The following is a 21,118-nucleotide window of genomic DNA, read 5'->3' as shown; positions in this document are numbered from 1 at the left end:
TCGATTTCTGTATTTTATTTACACGAAGATTGACCATGAAGATTTTAATTTTTCTATTCACTATAATGGGGGATCCTGTTTTCTGCTAACAATGCCTTCAGTACTGTAGTGACTTGGCTCTTATTACTTATTTATATATTAAGAAAGACTCTGAATACAAGGAATTAAAAGTGGAGCTTCACATTTACTAAAACGAGTTAGTACCAGAATATTATAGAACAACACTACGCATGACCAAGGGTTCTCCATTTTTAAAGGGGACATCAGTAATTAACAGAACATAACAAGTACCGTGGTCGTCCTTGAACTTCCATGGTTTCAATGAGAGGGGCAGTAGTTCTCTGGTTTGTACGGTAGCCCTAAGATGCAAAGTAGCACCTTATCTGCAGGGGTCAACTGTAAGTCTTAAGGAGTGAGTACTGCGCCCAGTAATAAAATACTGTGCCTCTTGCCAACATCCATTTGCTGTATCGCTATCACAGTAAGGCAACTTCCAATGAGCTTAATTGAATTGTGTTTCCAGTGAGTGGATATCGAGTTGCTCTCAGACATGACATGAGTAAGCGATCACTATAAAGCCTAAATAAATTAACAGTTTGTGGTAATTTCTTTTTTAAAAATAAAATAATGTATTCTTCTACAGGGCCCAGGGAGGTGGGAGTTGTGGACAGACGAGTTGAAGATGGCGCCCCCTATCCCCAAGGATGTGCATTTCAACCAGATCATTGTTCCCACGGAGAACACAGTGCGCTACACAGCTCTAATGGAGCTGCTTATCACCCACCAGAAGCCCACCATCTTCATCGGCCCCACAGGCACTGGCAAAAGTGTCTACATCATTGTGAGTGGCCTCTTATCTCAGTCAACCGATCAGAACATTATTTATCAATTATCTCAATCAGCCACTCAGCTGTGTCTCATTTTACACCAATTATTTCAATCAACCAATCAGTGTCTGATTTTACACCAGTCTCAACAATGGGTTTCAATAATGGCCTTGGAAGTTCTTACTTGGCTTGGTTTTAATGTTCCTTGTAAAAGCCTTTTCCATCCTCCCATTGATCCTCCAGTCCAGCTAATCGATCGATCAGATTTTCTGTACTGATTTTCTGACCCTATATGTCTATGTGCATTTAAGTGATGAGCCTGTAATAATTGCCTCAATGTTTGAGGTCACTTGCCTTAAACACATTACCTTCACAGTATGTATATAAGCACTCTTACTCTACCACCAACGGCATAATCAAACATATTGAATCAACCAGACACCACTAAAAGTGGCAGGTAGAAGTTAGCCTCCCCTTACGCAACCCTAGCAGCCCCATAGCACCTTAGGTACATCACCTGTCTGCCTGGTCTTCCTGTAGAAACATTATCTTGTCGATCAGATACCAGCTACTCTAATACTGCTCACTGGGGCTTCCTCTCCCCATCTAGCCCAGCTGTGCTCTGTCTGACAGAGCAGAACCGACTGCCCGTAACCATGCCTGGCAGAGCAGGGCATCTCCGGCGTGCCAGGGGTGATAAACGAGCACCCGGCCTGGGCTCGACAGTGGGCACGCCCTGCCGACAGATACATTGTACATGCTGCCGTCACTGCCAAGCTCTCACGCCAGCTGCGCTTCCTATTTTCGGCTCTGAGGAGGAGAGAGGTGTGACAGCGCAGGCCTCCCGATCCATCATGTTAACAGCCTCCATCCATTCTCTAGCTCGTTACACACCAACGTTCTACAAATGCTGCACTGGAATTATTATATAAAAAAAAATTCTGGGTGGGGCACTGTGTAGGGGGTCTCAGATGGTTGAGGGGCAGCTCTTGGGGAACTGGGGAGGGGGGATCTTGGAGGGCTGGTGGCCTGGGGGTTGGGAGCTTGGGCTGGATGCTGATGGATCGCTGGTTTGGGTCCCCGTTTTTGACCTTGTGGGAGATCTGTCGACAAGCCCTTGACCGGGGCTTTGACCATGGGTCGCTCTGGATGGGAGTCTGTTAGATGACTGAATGTGATGTGGATGTTGAGCGGCTTTACTGCAAGTCTGTTTAAAAAATATATGGATTTCATTCTTGTTTCCTGACCGATTCCGCGTTGGGGGGGTTCCACTAAGCATAAGACGTTTTTGTCGCGCAATTTCACATCTAATGTGTGACACATGGATTTCCCAAACTCCGTTTTAGACTAAACTGAGTTCATGAGCAAAATTATCGTATTTACACTTTGTAGTCTACTTTACACTAGCAAAACTGTTTCTGACTAATATCGATGCAGCATTGGCCGTTTTCAAAGGGTTGCGTTGCTTTTTAAAGGCAGTCGCTTTTTAAGCATCAAATATGTTGTTTCAGTAATGTTTATGAATGAATCGTGAATAATGATGAGTGAGAACGTTACAGTCTCATATCATACCCCTCCAAAAATGCTAACGTCCCCTGTTATTGTAATGGTGAGAGTTTAGCATGTCTTGGGGGTATGATATTTGTGCGTCTATAACTTTCTCACTCATCATTATTCTCTATTCATTCAGGATTATTCATAATCTTGGAAGCATCCACATTAATTTAGAAGTGATAAGAAACATATTATATTCTTATTTACAATACAAGTTACTGTAAGGGTTGCGGAACTGGTGGAAGTGAAGTCAGACTCAGGAGAACAGAAATAGGTAATAGCCAGAGCAGTTTATTTCAAAAGCAAAGGCAATAAAAAACTAAAAATCTACATGGTACAAAACCCGACCCGCACCAGTATCATAGTGCACAAGCACGTACAAACATACAATTCCACACAAGGACATGGGGGGAACAGAGGGTTAAATACACAACACTTAATGAGGGAAATGGAAACCAGGTGTGTGGGAAAACAAGACATAACAAATGGAAAATTAAAAGTGGATCGACGATGGCTAGAAGACTGGTGACGCCGACCGCCGAACACCGCCCGAACAAGGGGAGGAAACGACTTCGGTGGAAGTCCTGACAGTTACTCCAAAATGACACAATACATTATTTACCATAAATTCCTATTGGGCACAAATTAATCTGTAGTACAACCAAAACAAATATCAAATGCATCTAAAAAATGTGTAGAGTCACAACCTTGATGAGTCATAGCGTGTTTTGAATATTGGACCAAATACTTAACTTTTTTAAATACTTTAATGCACATATAAGTACGTTTGTCCTAAAATGGGAGGGACTATGTACAAAAAGTGCTGTAATTTCGAAATGGTTCACCCGATATGGATAAAATACCCTAAAATTAAAGCTGACAGTCAGAACTGTAACCTCATTGTCATGGTATTATTTCCAATACAAAATGCTGGAGTACAGAGCTGAAAGAACAACAGAAAAATCGCATTGTAAAAGCATCATTTTTTAAAATCCAATCCTAGAACACTTACAAGATGGACTCAAAATACCAGCTTGAGACGAGCAAAACAGAAGAGTGTTGCGTAATAAGTGTTCTTATTTTCCAGTTAAGATTCATAATATCCGAAATCTTCTGTGATCATACAATCAAAATAATAGTAATAAGTCAACTCACAATGTATGGCTAGGCTATTTGATTACATTACCACAAACTCATATTTAGAGACTGTAGTTTAGACCATCCCCTCAACCCCCCACTTAAAACTGTCTGTAAGGAATTGGTGCAAAGGACCATGATTCTCAAAGAACCATCTGAAACAGCTGTTATAGTCACAAAGGAAAAACACTTTTTACACTACAGTGCCAATACGAACCGATCGGTGCTGGCTCATATATTTTCTTTTCAACTTTTCAACAGTCCTCTGCAGGACGGTTCAAGCTACTATGATGAATGTTTAACCAACAGCTCAGTAGTGTGAAACAACCCTAACTTCCCACAAACTCTCTGCAGGACTTTCTGTTGAACCGTCTGAATAAGGATGTATATAGCCCCCTGATGATTAACTTCTCAGCACAGACCACAGCCGCCCAGACACAGAACATCATCATGTCAAAGCTGGATAAGCGCCGCAAAGGGGTGTACGGCCCGCCCATGGGCAAGAGGACGGTAGGTTTGCCAGGCTGTGTGTGTGTGCACATGGATGCGTGCGTGCATGCGTGACTGACATTGTCATGCGTGTATGTGTTTAATTCTTGAATAATAATAATGGTGTTGATAAGCCCTCAATGTAGTGTTGTGCTGACATTGAAAAGTAGTATTGCAGCAGAGTGAAAGACATTGTAGTTTAATAAGTTCTTTATTTGTCCAGGTGGTGTTTGTGGACGATGTGAACATGCCGGCCAGGGAGACGTACGGGGCCCAGCCCCCCGTGGAGCTGCTGCGTCAGTGGCTGGACCACTGGAACTGGTACGACATGAAGGACTGCTCCATGATCAAGCTGGTGGACATCCAGATCATGTGTGCCATGGGACCGCCCGGTGAGTCTAGCACGTACAGATCAGCTGTCCCTTTACTGAGTTTATTTGCTCACACTTTTTTTCACAACACTATTCAACAGTTGCTGTTTATTTAAAGACCCATTTTTATTCAATGTATTATTATTCATCTTTCTTAGGGGGGCATTGAAAGATGCGTTTAAAAGGTTTACATGCTATCACAGTCATTTGTCCCAAGTGCGCTTTCTACGTTTTCTAACTCTGTGCCCCTATGGAAACTGATTTGAGGATTTGGGGAGGGTGAGCTGGTCTTAGATCTGAGCCTAAGGGCACCTTCTACTGAAAGCCATTTTCAAAGCATTGGATTTCTGCCCTCAGGTGGTGGGAGAAACCCAATCACAGCTCGCTACCTACGCCACTTAAACACGGTCACCATCAACGACTTTGACGAGAAGACCATGTACACAATTTTCTCCAGAATCATGGACTGGCACCTCACTATCAGGTAACAATATAGTGTTGCTGAGAAGTTAGCCCTCTTTTCAGCAACATAGATAGATAGTTCAGCCTAGATATACAGTACATATTTAGGCCTAGACCTAACCTCCTTGATAAATAAACCCTTTCGGGTCGTTCCACCTCAAATAGCACAAGAAAGAGAATTTCAATATCCACCATTTCAGATTGTTCTGAAATCGTTTCTGTAGTTTAGTTCCGGGAACATTTGCATACCTGCAATTATTTTATTGAAATATAATATGATCTCTGAGATCAAATAGGCCGTTGTAATTAATAGGATTCATATAATATTCAATAAACATAGTACCTAACATCCGATTTGGAAAAAACTTCTAACAATGAGGAATTCAAATAAAATGTCCAAAAGCCACACACGGACCCCCCACACCACTGCTGAAAAAAATCTTAGGGGAAACACTGTATTGTCACAGAACAGTTGGTGCCATATGGAGGATAGTTAGCCCAACCCTGTACCTATGAGAGGTTATAACATGGCATATACCCACAGTTTTTATGAAGTGGTATGTATTTTGCAATGTTCTGTGCTTTGTCAAGTACACTCCTTGTCACGTTCGTCATAAGGAGTAGACCAAGATGCAGCGTGGTGTGTTCCCATCCTTTATTTTGGAATACAAAACTTCAAAGAACAAAACAACAAAGCGAACAAACGAAACGTGAAGCTATAATAATGCTCACAGGCAACTATACAAAGACAAGATCCCACAAAGCACAATGGGGAAATGGCTACCTAAATATGATCCCCAATCAGAGACAATGATAAACAGCTGCCTCTGATTGGGAACCATAACAGGCCAACATAGATATACAATTCCCATAGATAACGCACCCTTACTCACAACCCGACCTAACCAACATAGAGAAATAAACAGTTCTCTATGGTCAGGGTGAGACACTCCTATATTCTCATATTCACATATTAACATTACTCCCATCTTTCAACACGCATGTTTTAACGAGTAAATTGTCAGGTAAATTGTTAAAACAAACCTGCATGATTGAAGGTAATGAGGATCAAAGCCTGGCTACATCTTCTCAAATTACTATATGACACTTTTATTTCCAGGTTTTGCCAAAGGATTCTGTTGATAGTATTGACAGACAGCTGTAAGAATATTAAAAAATAAATATACAATGCAGAGAACTAAAGATCAATGGAACTAATTGTTTTTCTTTAATGGGGAACTGAAGATTAATGGGTCAGGGACTTTGGTTGTTTTTCAGCTCAACAACTGTTTAGAATCTGTGTAGGGGTTCCAGTCCGGGACTCATACCGTTAAAAATCAAATCAAATGTATTTATAAAGCCCTTCTTACATCAGCTGATATCTCAAAGTGCTGTACAGAAATCCAGCCTAAAACCCCAAACAGCAAGCAATGCAGGTGTAGAAGCACGATGGCTAGGAAAAACTCCCATGAAAAGCCAGAACCTAGAAAGAAACCTAGAGAGGAACCAGGCTATGAGGGGTGGCCAGTCCTCTTCTGGCTGTGCCGGTTGGAGATTTTAACAGAGCATGGCCAAGATGTTCAAATGTTCATAGATGACCAGCAGGGTCAAATAATAATAATCACAGTGGTTGTCGAGGGTGCAACAGGTCAGCACCTCAGGAGTAAATGTCAGTTGGCTTTTCATAGCCGATCATTCAGAGTATCTCTACCACTCCTGCTGTCTCAAGAGAGTTGAAAACAGCAGGTCTGGGACAGGTAGCACGTCCGGTGAACAGGTCAGGGTTCCATAGTCGCAGGCAGAACAGTTGAAACTGGAGCAGCAGCACGGCCAGGAGGACTGGGGACAGCAAGGAGTCATCAGGCCAGGTAGTCCTGAGGCATGGTCCTAGGGCTCAGGTCCTCTGATAGAGAAAAATATAGAAAGAGAGAGGGAAAGAAAGAAAGAAAGAGAGAATTAGTGAGAGCATACTTAAATTTACACATTACACCGGATAAGACAGGAGAAACCCAACCCAGACAAACCTAGGTCCAGAGTATGACTGTGGTAGTGAGTAGGTCCGGAGACATGTTGTACAAAACCCACTGAGTCGATGATGGCTCCGAAAGCCTTTTGGAGTGGGTCTGTGGACTTTTCCATGGGAATATTAAAGTCACCAAAAATGTGAATATTATCTGCCATGACTACAAGGTCTGGTAGGAATTCAGGGAACTCAGTGAGGAACGCTATATATGGCCCAGGAGGCCTGTAAAACAGTAGCTATACATAGTGATTGAGTAGGCTGCATGGACTTTATGACTAAAAGCTCAAATTGAAATGTCCTATCATACATGTTAGCAACACCTTCGCCTTTGCGGGATGCAAAATTCCCTGGTTTTGGTCAGTTCAGATCACCACTTTGTTGTAATTAAGAATGTGAAATGTCAGAATAATAGTAGAGAGAATGATTTATTTCAGCTTTTATTTCTTTCATCACATTCTCAGTGGGTCAAAAGTTTACATACCCTCAATTAGTATTTGGTAACATTGCCTTTAAATTGTTTAACTTGGGTCAAACGTTTTGGGTAGCCTTCCACAAGCTTCCCACAGTAAATTGGGTTGAATTTTGGCCCATTCCACCTGACAGAGCTAGTGTAACTGAGTCAGGTTTGACGGCTGCCTTGCTCGTACACGCTTTTTCAGTTCTGCCCACAAATGTTCTATAGGATTGAGGTCATGGATTTGTGATTATTTTGTACCTGTTTCCTCAAACATCTTCACAAGGTCCTTTGCTGCAGTTCTGGGATTGATTTGCACTTTTCGCACCAAAGTACGTTCATCTCTAGGAGACAGAACATGTCTCCTTCCTGAGCGGTATGATGGCTGCGTGGTCCTATGGTGTTTATACTTGCATACTATTATTTGTACAGATGAACCTTCAGGTATTTGGAAGTTGCTCCCAAGGATGAACCAGAACTACAATTTTTATTCTGAGGGCTGATTTATTTAGATTTTCCCATGATGTCAAGTAAAGAGGCACTGAGTTTGAAAATAGGCCTTGAAATACATCCACAGGTACACCTCCAATTGTCCTAAATGCCTATCAGAAGCTTCTAAAGCCATGACATAATTTTCTGGAATTTTCCAAGCTGTTTAAAGGCACATTCAACTTAGTGTATGTAAACTTCTGACCCACTGGAATTGTGATACAGTGAATTATAAGTGAAATAATCTGTCTGTAACAATTGTTGGAAAAATTACTTGTTTCATGCGCAAAGTATATGTCCTTACCGACTTGCCAAAACTATAGTTTGATAACAAGAAATTTGTGTAGTGGTTGAAACACGAGTCTTAATGACTCCAACCTAAGTTTATTTAAACTTACGACTTCAACTGTAGCTATATGTGGCAAGTTGTCATTGGTCCAAATGATCTACACATTGAAGCTGACGTGATACTTTGTATTTTCACCATTGGCCCAATTTTGCTGCAATGAATTCTAATTGGTCAACCACAGTTTAGATTTTTGTTTAAACTACATCCTGTCTCTTTGTTCTTTGTTCAGTGGAGAAACAATGAGAACAGAGAAGAATGAAGATCAACCATCCACTTTCCAGCATAACAACTATGAGTTGTTCTCTTTTAATAAATATATTTCTCTCCCTTGATTTGCTTTAGGGTCTGTGTTGTTGAAGAATATCATAAATTGCTAACACGGCTGAGGCTATAGTGTGTGTGTGTGTGTGTGTGTGTGTGTGTGTGTGTGTGTGTGTGTGTGTGTGTGTGTGTGTGTGTGTGTGTGTGTGTGTGTGTGTGTGTGTGTGTGTGTGTGTGTGTGTGTGTGTGTGTGTGTGTGTGTGTGTGTGTGTGTGCGTATGTGGAACGTTGGCACAATTGTTAATGTGTATGTATAATATCATTTATGACTCCTCACCAGGTTTGCTTTCCCCAAGCCATTTGCAACGCTGACCGCTCAGATCATAAATGGCACAATGTCTGTGTACCAGGAGGCCACCAAGAACCTGCTGCCAACCCCGGCCAAGTCCCACTACCTTTTTAACCTGCGAGACTTCTCCCGCGTCATCCAGGGCATCTGTCTGTCCCGACCTGAAACAGCTGAGAACCCCAGCGCCATCAAGCGCCTCTGGGTGCATGAGGTATGTATACAGGGCTCAGTATTCACGCTTGCCCGGGACAGGTAAAAAAAATATAATTCAGACAAGCAGAACATAGATGAAAAGTCACAAAAATCACAATATCAAATATTTTATCCTATCACAATTGGATCAAAGTGTCCTCCGGATGCGATGTGTTGCGGACTTTCATCTCCCAAACTCTGCACTTGCATTACCGTGGTGTTATCTATCCATTTGGGAAGTACAAATATTGGGACAAATTCATTAAGTTGAGTGGCAAATTAATTGTAATTGTATTAACATTAATGCAACAAAACAAATCTAACTTTGCAAGACCGGTGTTAATCTTGTGTTAGGCACAGCGCATCGGAGTAGAAACCATTGAAAGGCACAAACGGTCTTTCGATCACATGTTGTTGTGATGGAAGACTGATTGCTTCCAACAAGAGTACACAACTTGCACATTTCCAGCTATCTTTGAAAAGTTTTTTATGTCTTAAAGGGGCAGTGTTGTTCACTACCTAACCAAAAGTGTGCACACCTTCTCCTCAAACATCTCATTCCAAAATTATGGGCATTAAGATGGAGTTGGTCCTCCCCTTTTCTGCTATAGCCTCCACTCTTCTGGGATGGCTTTCCACTAGATGCTGGAACATTGCTGTAGGGACTTGCTTCCATTCAGGGACAAGACCATTAGTGAGGTCGGGCTCTGATGTTGGGCGATTTGGCCTGGCTCGCAGTCAGCATTCCATTTTTTCCCAAAGGTGTTTGATGGGGTTGAGGTCAGGGCTCTGTGCAGGCCAGTTAAGTTCTTCCACACCGATCTCTACAAATCATTTCTGTATGGACCTCGCTTTGTGCACTGGGGCATTGTCATGCTGGAACAGAAAATGTCCTTTTCCCAAATAGTTGCCACAAATTTGGAAGCACAGATTCGTGTAGAATGTTGTAGGGTTAAGATTTTCCTTCACTGGAACTAAGGGCCTAGCCCAAACCATGAATAACGGTCCCAGACCATTATTCCTTCTCCACAAAACTTTATAGTTGGCACTATGCATTTTGGCAGGTTGTATTCTCCTGGCATCCGCCAAACCCGGATTCGTCTGTCAGACTGCCAGATGGTGAAGCGTAATTCTTCACTCCAGAGAATGTGTTTCCACTGCTCCAGAGCCCAATAGCGGCGAGCTTTACACCACTTCAACCGACGCTTGGCAATGCCCCTTGTGCTCTTAGGCTTGTGTGTAATAATAATAATGCATTTTATTTCGTGAAATGGTTCGTTGCATCATACAACACCAAAACAAATTTCGTCACCTTTTTAGCCCATGGTGATAGACATGTATTTCTGTTTTTGGACAAGTGACTTGAGCTTTAGGTATGAAGTCAAAAATCTATCCTACTTGTCCGAAGATCAAGTGGCGTTAAAAAGGTTATTGTCAAGCCCTTATGAATCTACACTCACCGGCCAGTTTATTAGGTACACCCAGTACCGGGTCGGACCCCCCATTTGCCTCCAGAACAGCCTGAATTATTTGTGGCATTTTACAAGGTGTCGGAAACTTTCCACCGGGATGTTTGTCTAAGCTGATGCGGTGGCATCATGTAGTTGCTGCAGATTGGACGGCGGGAACATTCATGCTGCGAATAGCCCGTTCCATCTCATCCCAAATACTGTATGCTCTATTGGATTGAGGTCTGGGGACTGTGCAGGCCTCTCAAGTAAACTGAACTCGCTGTTGTATTCCAGGCAATGCTTTTCACTCCACAATTGTCCAGTGTTGTTGATCGCGTGCTCACTGGAGCCACTTCTTCTTGTTTTTAGCTGATGGGAGTGGAACCCGGGATGGTCATCTTCTGCAGTCATCCATCGGTGACCACGATCGAAGAGTTGTCCGCTGACTGGATGGTTTTTTGTTTGTCGCACCATCTTCGGTGAACCCTAGACAATGTCGTGGGTGAAAATCCCAGGGCGGTGGCGATTTCTGAGTTACTGGATCTGGCCCGCCTGGCACCGACGATCATAGTACGATCAAAGACGCTTAGGTCACTTTGTTTTGCCCATTCTGACGTTCAATCGAACAGTAACTTAATAAACTGTCCCATGAGTCTATTTTCTCAAGGTTCTAACAAATCATGACGTGTAAATTGTAATAATATTCAGGGGCCTGTTGCACCAGTTGGTCTTAAGTGGGTTGTAACTCTATTTCCAGCGTAAAATGTGCTCTTCTCCGGGCCAAAAATGATACCTGTTGCTCCCACCTGGGTGTTAGCCCTTCTATGAGCTACGCGTGGACGTAGATTCTATGCCTACTAGGGAGCAGGTTTAATTGGGACTGTCTTTTTCATGATATGCACAGAAAATAATAGAATATAGATATTTTTTCAGGATGTGAGTCTACATTTCACAACCTCTTTTTGAGTTGCCTATGCGTGAGTCAATAGCAACATAATACACTTGATTTATATGCTACATTATAGCATGCTAAATATGTCTGATCAGATATTAGCAAACTAATAGATGAGCTGCCACCTCCACCTATTTGCCCAGCCAGAGCTTAATTAACCAAATATACAGATACAAGTCAAGGGCTTTAAGTCAGGATATAGCCTAGCCTACTACGTGACTGAAGAGCAAAATAATCCACCTGTTATACTTGGCTTGTGTAGGCTACATAATATGTTAAAAAAATGTTCTGATTACACTGTTAGATGAGAAAACTAGACTAAATATTACCATCATGAACACTCACTTCAATTTGGCTAACATTTTCCCAGCCTAATTGTAACCAAATATCCAAATGGGGATTCTGTGAAATAAAAAATCTGACGCTTATCTCAAAGCAGTGCAATAACGCTGTCCCAATCATAACGGTACTGAAATTATAGTGACCACACACTGATTAAACGGTTGGATGACTTTGGGAGTTTCAGTAAGCAACAATATGGTAAATGCCTTCAATGGCATTAGCCTACTTAATTACAATATTTTTGTAAGATAGTGATATACATTTCCACAGTAATTATTGATTGATCCAGCCAGTTGTGGTTAAGAAAACGTGCATGCATAGTGGCGGGCTTTGCGAAGTGCTGGGACATGCCTCGCAAAGTTTCGAACTGCCACTAGGATGGTAACAGCCTTGTAATGTGCGGTGCCTAGCAACCATCATTATGAAGCATCAAATCTCATGACATAGCTATGCCAGCATTGCATTCTTCAAACTTAGCTATGACTAGTCATATTTTTGGTTGGTGCAACAGGTGTAAATTATGATCCCAAAGTCAGACATAGCTATGCCCGACCAAGCATTTAAGTAACTTTTTTATGCCCAACTGGTGCAACCGGCCCTAGGTGTTCAATTCTCATGCTGACAAATTGCTACTTCATTCTCTCTCACAGGTCCAGAGGGTGTACTACGACCGTCTAGTGCACGACTCAGACCGGGCCTGGATGGTGGGCTACCTCCAGGAGGTGTCCCAGTCCTTCCTCAAAGAGGACTTCCACCAGCTCTTCCAGCACCTAGACCAGGACCAGGACGGGTGCGTGACGGAGGATGACCTCCGCAGCCTCATGTTCTGCGACTTCCACGACCCCAAGGGCGAGGACCGCAACTACCGCGAGGTGAACAACCTGGACCAGCTGCGGCAGGTGGTTGAGTCGCACCTGGATGAGTACAACAACGTCAGCAAGGCGCCCATGAACCTGGTGCTCTTCCGCTTCGCCATCGAGCATGTGTGCCGTATCTCGCGCGTGCTCAAGCAGCCGCGCGGCCATGCCTTGCTGGTAGGGGTGGGCGGGAGTGGGAGACAGTCTGTTACCAGGTTGGCCGCCCACATGGCAGAGGCTGAGCTCTTCCAGGTGGAGAAACTTTTTTTTCATTAACAATTGTATTTTGTATAAAATTACAAACTCTCAATAACAATCACAATATACTTTTTGAACAGGTGGAGATTGCAAAGAGCTACGGCATGACAGAGTGGCGTGACGACCTCAAGCTGATCATGCGCAAGTCCACGCAGGGCGACACGCATGGTGTCTTCCTCTTCACTGACACACAGATCAAGATGGAGTCCTTCCTGGAGGACGTCAGCAACCTGCTCAACACTGGAGAGGTGTTGGATGGATGGACAGACACAGACACTTTCCCTTATCCCCTATATAGAAATTCAGGGTCACAGACACAACAACAGAGACAAAGACACAGACTAGTCGTATATATTTTGTGATTTCTGTAATTTGCCTTTCTTGAACCTTTGTTAAATCATGTTAATATTGCATGAATTAATTAATGGTTTGCATGAACATTCGAGATACACACCCATATCTCAATTTACGAAATACATAAATGCAAACATTTAGGTGGTTTAAAATGTTTTATAATAATCCCCCAAAAAATGGCTACAGTGTCATGAAAAAATCCTCATTCCCTTCCTTTTCCCCCTTCCTCACGCCAGGTACCCAACCTGTTTGCGACTGACGAGAAAGCAGAGATCTGCGAGCGCATGCGTGTGCTTGATCGTCAAAGGGAGCGCGACAAGCAGACGGATGGCAGCCCACTATCGCTCTTCAACATGTTCCTGGAGCGCTGCCGCTCGCAGCTGCACGTGGTGCTGGCCATGAGCCCTATTGGAGACACCTTCCGGAGCCGCCTGAGACGCTTCCCTGCCCTCATCAACTGTTGCACCATCGACTGGTTCCAGGTAATATACACTACATGACCAAAAGTATGTTGTTACCTGCTCATCGAACATCTCATTACAAAATCATGGGCATTAATATGGAGTTGGTCCACCATTTGCTGCTATTCTTCTGGGAATGCTTTCTTCTGAGAAGGCTTTCCAATAGATGTTGGAACATTGCTGCAGGGACTTGCTTCCATTCAGCCTCAAGACCATTAGTGAGGTCGGCACTGATATTGGGCGATGAGGCCTGGCTCTCAGTCAGTGTTCCAATTTATCCCAAAGGTGTTCAATGGGGCTGAGGTCAGGGCTCTGTGCAGCCCAGTCAAGTTCTTCCACACCTTTCTCGACAAATCATTTCTGTATGGACCTTTGTGCACAGGGGCATTGTCATACTGAAACAGGAAAGGTCCTTCCCCAAATAGTTGCCACAAATTTGGAAGCACATAATCGTCTAGAATGTAATTGTATGCTGTATATTTAAGATTTCCTGGATCGTGGAGGAGTTAAACCGGGTGAACCCCCCAGGGTTCGGCTGGGAAGCGGCGTGACAGAGCATCCGGCTTGATATTCTTGGATCCCAATCAGTAGGAGAGGGAGAAGTTAAACCGGGTGAAAATCCACTCCTCCAAGGCCATCTTCACCGCGAGAAGCTGACTATTCCCCACATCGTAATTCCTCTCCGTGGCATTGAGGCGATGGGAGAAAAAGGCGCAGGGATGTAACTTGAGGTCCAGGGTGGAACGCTGGTACAGGACAGCCCCCACTCCGACATCCGAAGCATTGGCCTCCACCAAAAACTGATGGGATGGGTCAGGATGAATCAATATGGGAGCAGTGGTGAGGCGGTGCTTGAGGTGCCGGAAGCAGCTGGTGACTACGTGAATGGAATCTTGGGAGAGCTGAGTGCAGACGGTGGAAGCCAGGATGCTTTAACCTCAGATAAAGCGGCAATAAAAGTAGGCAAATCCCAGGAAACTTTGCAGCTGCACTCTGGACGTAGGCTGGGGCCATTTCACCACCGAACGAAGACGAACCGGTTCAACATGTTGCCAGGGCCTGGAACGCAGCTGGGGCGTTGGTAAGGCCAACTGGCATGGCCAGGTATTCGTTGTGACCGCTGGCCGTGTTAAAGGCAGTATTCCACTCGTCCCCTTCTTGCATCAGCACCAGGTGGTAGGTGTTCCGCAGGCCCAACTTGGAGAAAATGGTGCCCCCCCCGGAGCGTCTCGAAGGCTGAGGCGGTAGCGGGTAGCAGTCATTGAGGCCCTGGTAGTTGATGCACGGGCGCAGGGGAGGCAGAAGGACAGATACACCCTGCAGCTAGGGAGTCCTCGATGTAGGCCTCCATAGCCTTGGTCCCCAGACCTGACAGAGAGTACTGTCGTCCCCGGGGTGGTGTGGTGCCTGGGAGAAGATCCAGCAGTCATAGGGTCGGTGTGGAGGAAGTGGCCCAGGCCTTACTGAAAACATCCCGGAGGTCCTGATACTCCTCGGGAATGGCGAAGAGGTCCGGGGCAACTTCTGAGCCCACAGGAAGATGACCCGGGGCAGGTTGCGCTGACTTCTGACAATGGCCGTGGCAGAACGGGCTGCAGCTCATGATGGCACCAGCAGTTCAGTCTATGATTGGATTGTGTCGCTGGAGCCAAGAATATTCCAGTACCATGGGAACCTGAGGAGATTGGATTGCCTGGCTGTGGTTCCCTGACACTCGTAGGCTGATTGGAGTGGTATTTGGGTGACCCAGGCTATAGAGCGGCCGTTCAGCACTCTCTAACGTCCATGGGAATGGAAAGGGAATGAGTGGGGATGCCCAGCTCAGACGACAGGGTAATGTCCAAAAAACTGTCATCGGTCCCAGAGTCGATGAGTATCCAGAGAGATTTTGATGGGTTCCCCCACAGCAGGATGGTATGGAAAGGGGTATGAGAATAGGGGGGAGGAAAAGTTCTCGCCCCTACCAGTGAGCCTGGTCTTTTAGTGGACAGGAGGACACGAAATGACCAGTAGTCCTGCAATACAGACAACTCTTCATGTGAAGCCGGTGTAGACGTTCGGCTGGGGACAGCCTAGCTCTGCCTAGTTGCATCGGCTTGGGAAGAGGTGAATCGGCAGACTTCTGAGACTTTCGGGGGAACTCTGGTAGCCTCGGATCCTCTCGGCCATGGAAACATCGGGGACTTCCGGGATGCATAGGAGGCGAGGTGGAATCTTTCCTACGTTTCTGTAGCCTCCAGTTGATCCGGATGGTCAAGGCAATGAGCGAGTTGAGATCCGTTGGTAGTTCCCGGGCTGCTAGCTTGTCCTTCACTTCCTCCGGTAATCCGTGCAAGAACTTTCGCACAGCGATTCCGAGTTCCAGGCAAGCTCAGCTGCCAACGTGTGGAAATCCACCACAAAGTCTGCCACACTGCGGGAGTTTGCCAAAGCTGGAGTATCTTCCGGGCAGTCTCTCTCCCGGACAGTGGAGAATCAAAAATCTTCTTCACCTCCGTGTGGGAACAACAGTTGGCCGTATGCTTCAGTCTGGAGGAGTTCGCACATGGCTGTAGTGCAGGGGAGAGCCCTCCCGGGCATCAGCGTGATCAGGTACGCTATCTTTGAGTGGTCCGAGGGGAAGGAGGAGGGCTGCAGCTCGATGATGAGAGAACACTGCGCGAGAAACGCCTGACAGGTTCCCGACTCTCCAGCAAAGTGTTCCAGGGGAGGTAAGTGGGGTTCTCGGGAAACCGGTTTGACCGGGGAGGCCGCACTGCTAACAGCCAGGTTACTGAGGGGCTGGGAGGTTACCGACATGGTAGTCTGCCTGATAGACAACCCACAGAATTGCTCCAGAAATGTGTTCAAAGCGTGGTCATGCCGTTCGGCCATGGTCTAGAACCCTTCGATAAGACCATGTAGCAACTCCTCGTGCCTTCCAATGGTGGCTTCGGAGGAGGAGACTCGTTGCGGAGCTGGCCAGAGTCTGCTGGGTGCGTCATGGCCAGTTCGTACTGTCAAGGTTCAGGAGAAGTCCCAGACAGTATCGAAGTAACAAAAGCTTATTACAAAAACAGGGGTAGGCAAACCACAGGCAGAGATCAGTACTACAGAGCAGAGTCTGAAAGGTACAGAGGGCAGGCAGGGTCAGGATCAGGGCAGGCAGAATAGTCAAAACCGGGAAAACTAGAAAACAGGAAGTAGAGAAAGACAGAAGCACGGGAAAACCGCTGTTAGGCTTGACGAAACAAAACAAACTGGCAACAGAAAAACAGACCGTTATAAATACACTGGGGATAATGGGGAAGATAGGCAACTCATGGAGGGGACTGTAGACAAGCACAAAGCCAGGTGAAACAGATCAGTGTGTGACAGCTTGATGGTTTTTGCGACCGCACTTGAATAAACTTTGAAAGCTCTTGAAATATTCCTGATTGACTGACCTTCATGTCTTAAAGTAATGATGGACGTTTCGCTTTGCTTATTTGAGCTGTTCTTGCCATAAAATGGACTATCGTAATTTTGCTTTTTATTTTGTGAAGTTATTAAAAACTGTAGGAACCAAATACTGTAACTTTGGAAGGAAGGCGAGAGTGACATGTCTTAAATGGTTGAAATGTTTCATCTCAACATGAGGTGAAGAAGATAAATTCACTGACCAGATGGACTCAACCTGCAGCGTAGGTCTCCATTGGTTACGACCCTGATAATCAACACGAGGTGAAGACGACAAAGTAGCCTCTCTAACAATCATGTTACGGCTCAGTAGCTGTTCTATGTATTGTAACTAAGTGAATTTAAGTGGGACCATCCTGTTACTCTCATCAAACCATCATCGACTACACTGCTCTCGCCACCCAACTGGGGATCATCGACACGGCTGATTAGTTGTATTCACAGAAGACCACTCTTCTAGAACAGGTGAAAGTAAAACACCTTCCTGTTATTTCTGTTTAACTTCTTGCGTCGAGCAATCCCGTATCCGGGAGTGTAATCATAGCCTCAAGCTCATTACCATAACGCAACGTTAACTATTCATGAAAATCGCAAATGAAATGAAAGAAATATATTCACTCACAAGCTTAGCCTTTTGTTAACAACACTGTCATCTCAGATTTTCAAAATATGCTTTTCAACCATAGCTACACAAGCATTTGTGTAAGAGTATTGATAGCTAGCATAGTATTAAGCCTAGCATTCAGCAGGCAACATTTTCACAAAAACAAGAAAAGCATTCAAATAAAATCATTTACCTTTGAAGAACTTTGGATGTTTTCAATGAGGAGACTCTCAGTTAGATAGCAAATGTTCAGTTTTTCCAAATATATTATTTGTGTAAGAGAAATCGCTCCGTTTTGTTAATCACGTTTGGCTAAGAAAAAAACGAAAATTCAGTCATTACAACGCCAAACCTTTTTCCAAATTAACTCCATAATATCGACAGAAACATGACAAACGTTTAGAATCATCCTCAAGGTGTTTTTCACATATCTATTCGATGATAAATCATTCGTGGCAGTTGGGTTTCTCCCCGGAAGCAAATGGAAAAATACACGCAGCTGGAGATTACTCAATAATTGCGATGGAGGACACCAAGCGAGCACCTGGTAGATGTAGTGTAAAATGGTCAATCTTCCAATGATATGCCTACAAATATGTCACAATGCTGCAGACACCTTGGGGCAACGACAGAAAGTGTAAGCTCATTCCTGGCGCATTCACAGCCATATAAGGAGACATTGGAACACAGCGCCTTCAAAATCTGGGGCATTTCCTGTTTGAAATTTCATCTTGGTTTCGCCTGTAGCATCAGGTCTGTGGCACTCACAGATAATATCTTTGCAGTTTTGGAAACGTCAGTGTTTTCTTTCCAAAGCTGTCAATTATATGATAGAATATACCAAGAGACGGCAGTGTCTTCCGGGTTGGAGCGAGCGGTCGCATCTGCATCTGCACTTCGGTCCGCAGGTAGTATAACTTTTCATTACATTTCATTATAGTACAACGGTTTGATTGGTCTAATCTTAGCAATTTCTTCTTAGCTAGCTACATAGCCGTCTTTGTATCAAAGATAATTGCGTAATTATCGTATTTCGTATTTCGTCGTCCTAACGTAGTCTACACTGCTATCTGCCCAGCAGCTAGCCAGCTAGCAAACGTCCACCGTCTACCGAATAGCAGCACTGTAGAAACTATTACACTCAACTGAACGACTTGATTAGTGTAGTGTTAGCTAGCTACATAGTTGTCTTTGCTGTCTTCGTATCCAAGATAATTGTGTAGTTTAGAGTGTGTAGTCTTAGAGTGATTATCTTAATTTACCGAGGTTAGCTAGCCAGCTATTTGTCGTCCTTAACGTAGGAGACACTGCTAGCTAGCCAACAGCTAGCCAACGTCTACCGAATAGAACTTCAACAACCCGGTCGCATTCCGCTTCGCTCCACAGGTAGTATCACATTTTCATTTAATTTCATTACAGCACAACGGTTTGATTTGTTTGATCGTAGCTAGCTACATAGCTAGCTACATAGCCGTCTATTGTCGTTCTTTTAACGCAACGTAACGTAATCAACACTGCTAGCTAGCCAGCTAGCCCCCGAATAGCAGCACTGTAGAAACTATTACACTCAACGGAACGACTTGATTAGTGTAGTGTCAACAACGCAGCCACTGCCAGCTAGCCTACAAAGTCAACAACGCAGCCACTGCCAGCTAGCCTACTTCAGCAGTACTGTATCATTTTAATCATTTTAGTCAATAAGATTCTTGCTACGTAAGCTTAACTTTCTGAACATTCGAGACGTGTAGTCCACTTGTCATTCAATCTCCTTGCATTAGCGTAGCCTCTTCTGTAGCCTGTCAACTATGTGTCTGTCTATCCCTGTTCTCTCCTCTCTGCACAGACCATACAAACGCTCCACACCGCGTGGCCACGGCCACCCTATTCTGGTGGTCCCAGCGCGCACGACCCACGTGGAGTTCCAGGTCTCCGGTAGCCTCTGGAACTGCCGGTCTGCGGCCAACAAGGCAGAGTTCATCTCAGCCTATGCCTCCCTCCAGTCCCTCGACTTCTTGGCACTGACGGAAACATGGATCACCACAGATAACACTGCTACTCCTACTGATCTCTCTTCGTCCGCCCACGTGTTCTCGCACACCCCGAGAGCTTCTGGTCAGCGGGGTGGTGGCACCGGGACCCTCATCTCTCCCAAGTGGTCATTCTCTCTTTCTCCCTCCCCTTATCCATCTGTCTATCGCCTCCTTTGAATTCCATGCTGTCACAGTTACCAGCCCTTTCAAGCTTAACATCCTTATCATTTATCGCCCTCCAGGTTCCCTCGGAGAGTTCATCAATGAGCTTGATGCCTTGATAAGCTCCTTTCCTGAGGACGGCTCACCTCTCACAGTTCTGGGCGACTTTAACCTCCCCACGTCTACCTTTGACTCATTCCTCTCTGCCTCCTTCTTTCCACTCCTCTCCTCTTTTGACCTCACCCTCTCACCTTCCCCCTACTCACAAGGCAGGCAATACGCTCGACCTCATCTTTACTAGATGCTGTTCTTCCACTAACCTCATTGCAACTCCCTCCAAGTCTCCGACCACTACCTTGTATCCTTTTCCCTCTCGCTCTCATCCAACACTTCCCACACTGCCCCTACTCGGATGGTATCGCGCCGTCCCAACCTTCGCTCTCTCTCCCCCGCTACTCTCTCCTCTTCCATCCTATCATCTCTTCCCTCTGCTCAAATCTTCTCAACCTATCTCCTGATTCTGCCTCCTCAACCCTCCTCTCCTCCCTTTCTGCATCCTTTGACTCTCTATGTCCCCTATCCTCCAGGCCGGCTCGGTCCTCCCCTCCCGCTCCGTGGCTCGACGACTCATTGCGAGCTCACAGAACAGGGCTCCGGGCAGCCGAGCGGAAATGGAGGAAAACTCGCCTCCCTGCGGACCTGGCATCCTTTCACTCCCTCCTCTCTACATTTTCCTCCTCTGCCTCTGCTGCTAAAGCCACTTTCTACCACTCTAAATTCCAAGCATCTGCCTCTAACCTAGGAAGCTCTTTGCCACCTTCTCCTCCCTCCTGAATCCTCCTCCCCCTCCCCCCCCCCCCTCCTCCCTCTCTGCAGATGACTTCGTCAACCATTTTGAAAAGAAGGTCGACGACATCCGATCCTCGTTTGCTAAGTCAAACGACACCGCTGGTTCTGCTCACACTGCCCTACCCTGTGCTCTGACCTCTTTCTCCCCTCTCTCTCCAGATGAAATCTCGCGTCTTGTGACGACCGGCCGCCCAACAACCTGCCCGCTTGACCCTATCCCCTCCTCTCTTCTCCAGACCATTTCCGGAGACCTTCTCCCTTACCTCACCTCGCTCATCAACTCATCCCTGACCGCTGGCTACGTCCCTTCCGTCTTCAAGAGAGCGAGAGTTGCACCCCTTCTGAAAAAACCTACACTCGATCCCTCCGATGTCAACAACTACAGACCAGTATCCCTTCTTTC

At 45.3% G+C, this 21,118-nt stretch overlaps 1 protein-coding gene across 1 annotated transcript in view; it reads left to right on the top strand.

Moving 5' to 3' along the window:
- LOC118367563 (dynein axonemal heavy chain 7-like) overlaps nucleotides 1-21,118 on the top strand; it is a 238,437-nt gene that overhangs the window by 108,454 nt on the left and 108,865 nt on the right. The window contains 8 exon segments of the mRNA XM_052493948.1: nucleotides 644-841; nucleotides 3,873-4,028; nucleotides 4,231-4,399; nucleotides 4,736-4,862; nucleotides 8,757-8,976; nucleotides 12,353-12,811; nucleotides 12,898-13,065; nucleotides 13,408-13,653. Of these exon segments, the coding sequence (XP_052349908.1) occupies nucleotides 644-841; nucleotides 3,873-4,028; nucleotides 4,231-4,399; nucleotides 4,736-4,862; nucleotides 8,757-8,976; nucleotides 12,353-12,811; nucleotides 12,898-13,065; nucleotides 13,408-13,653 (1,743 nt within the window).

Source organism: Oncorhynchus keta, chromosome 34, assembly GCF_023373465.1.
Source record: "Oncorhynchus keta strain PuntledgeMale-10-30-2019 chromosome 34, Oket_V2, whole genome shotgun sequence".
NCBI lineage: Eukaryota > Metazoa > Chordata > Actinopteri > Salmoniformes > Salmonidae > Oncorhynchus > Oncorhynchus keta.
This window is presented reverse-complemented; position numbering and strand designations above follow the sequence as displayed.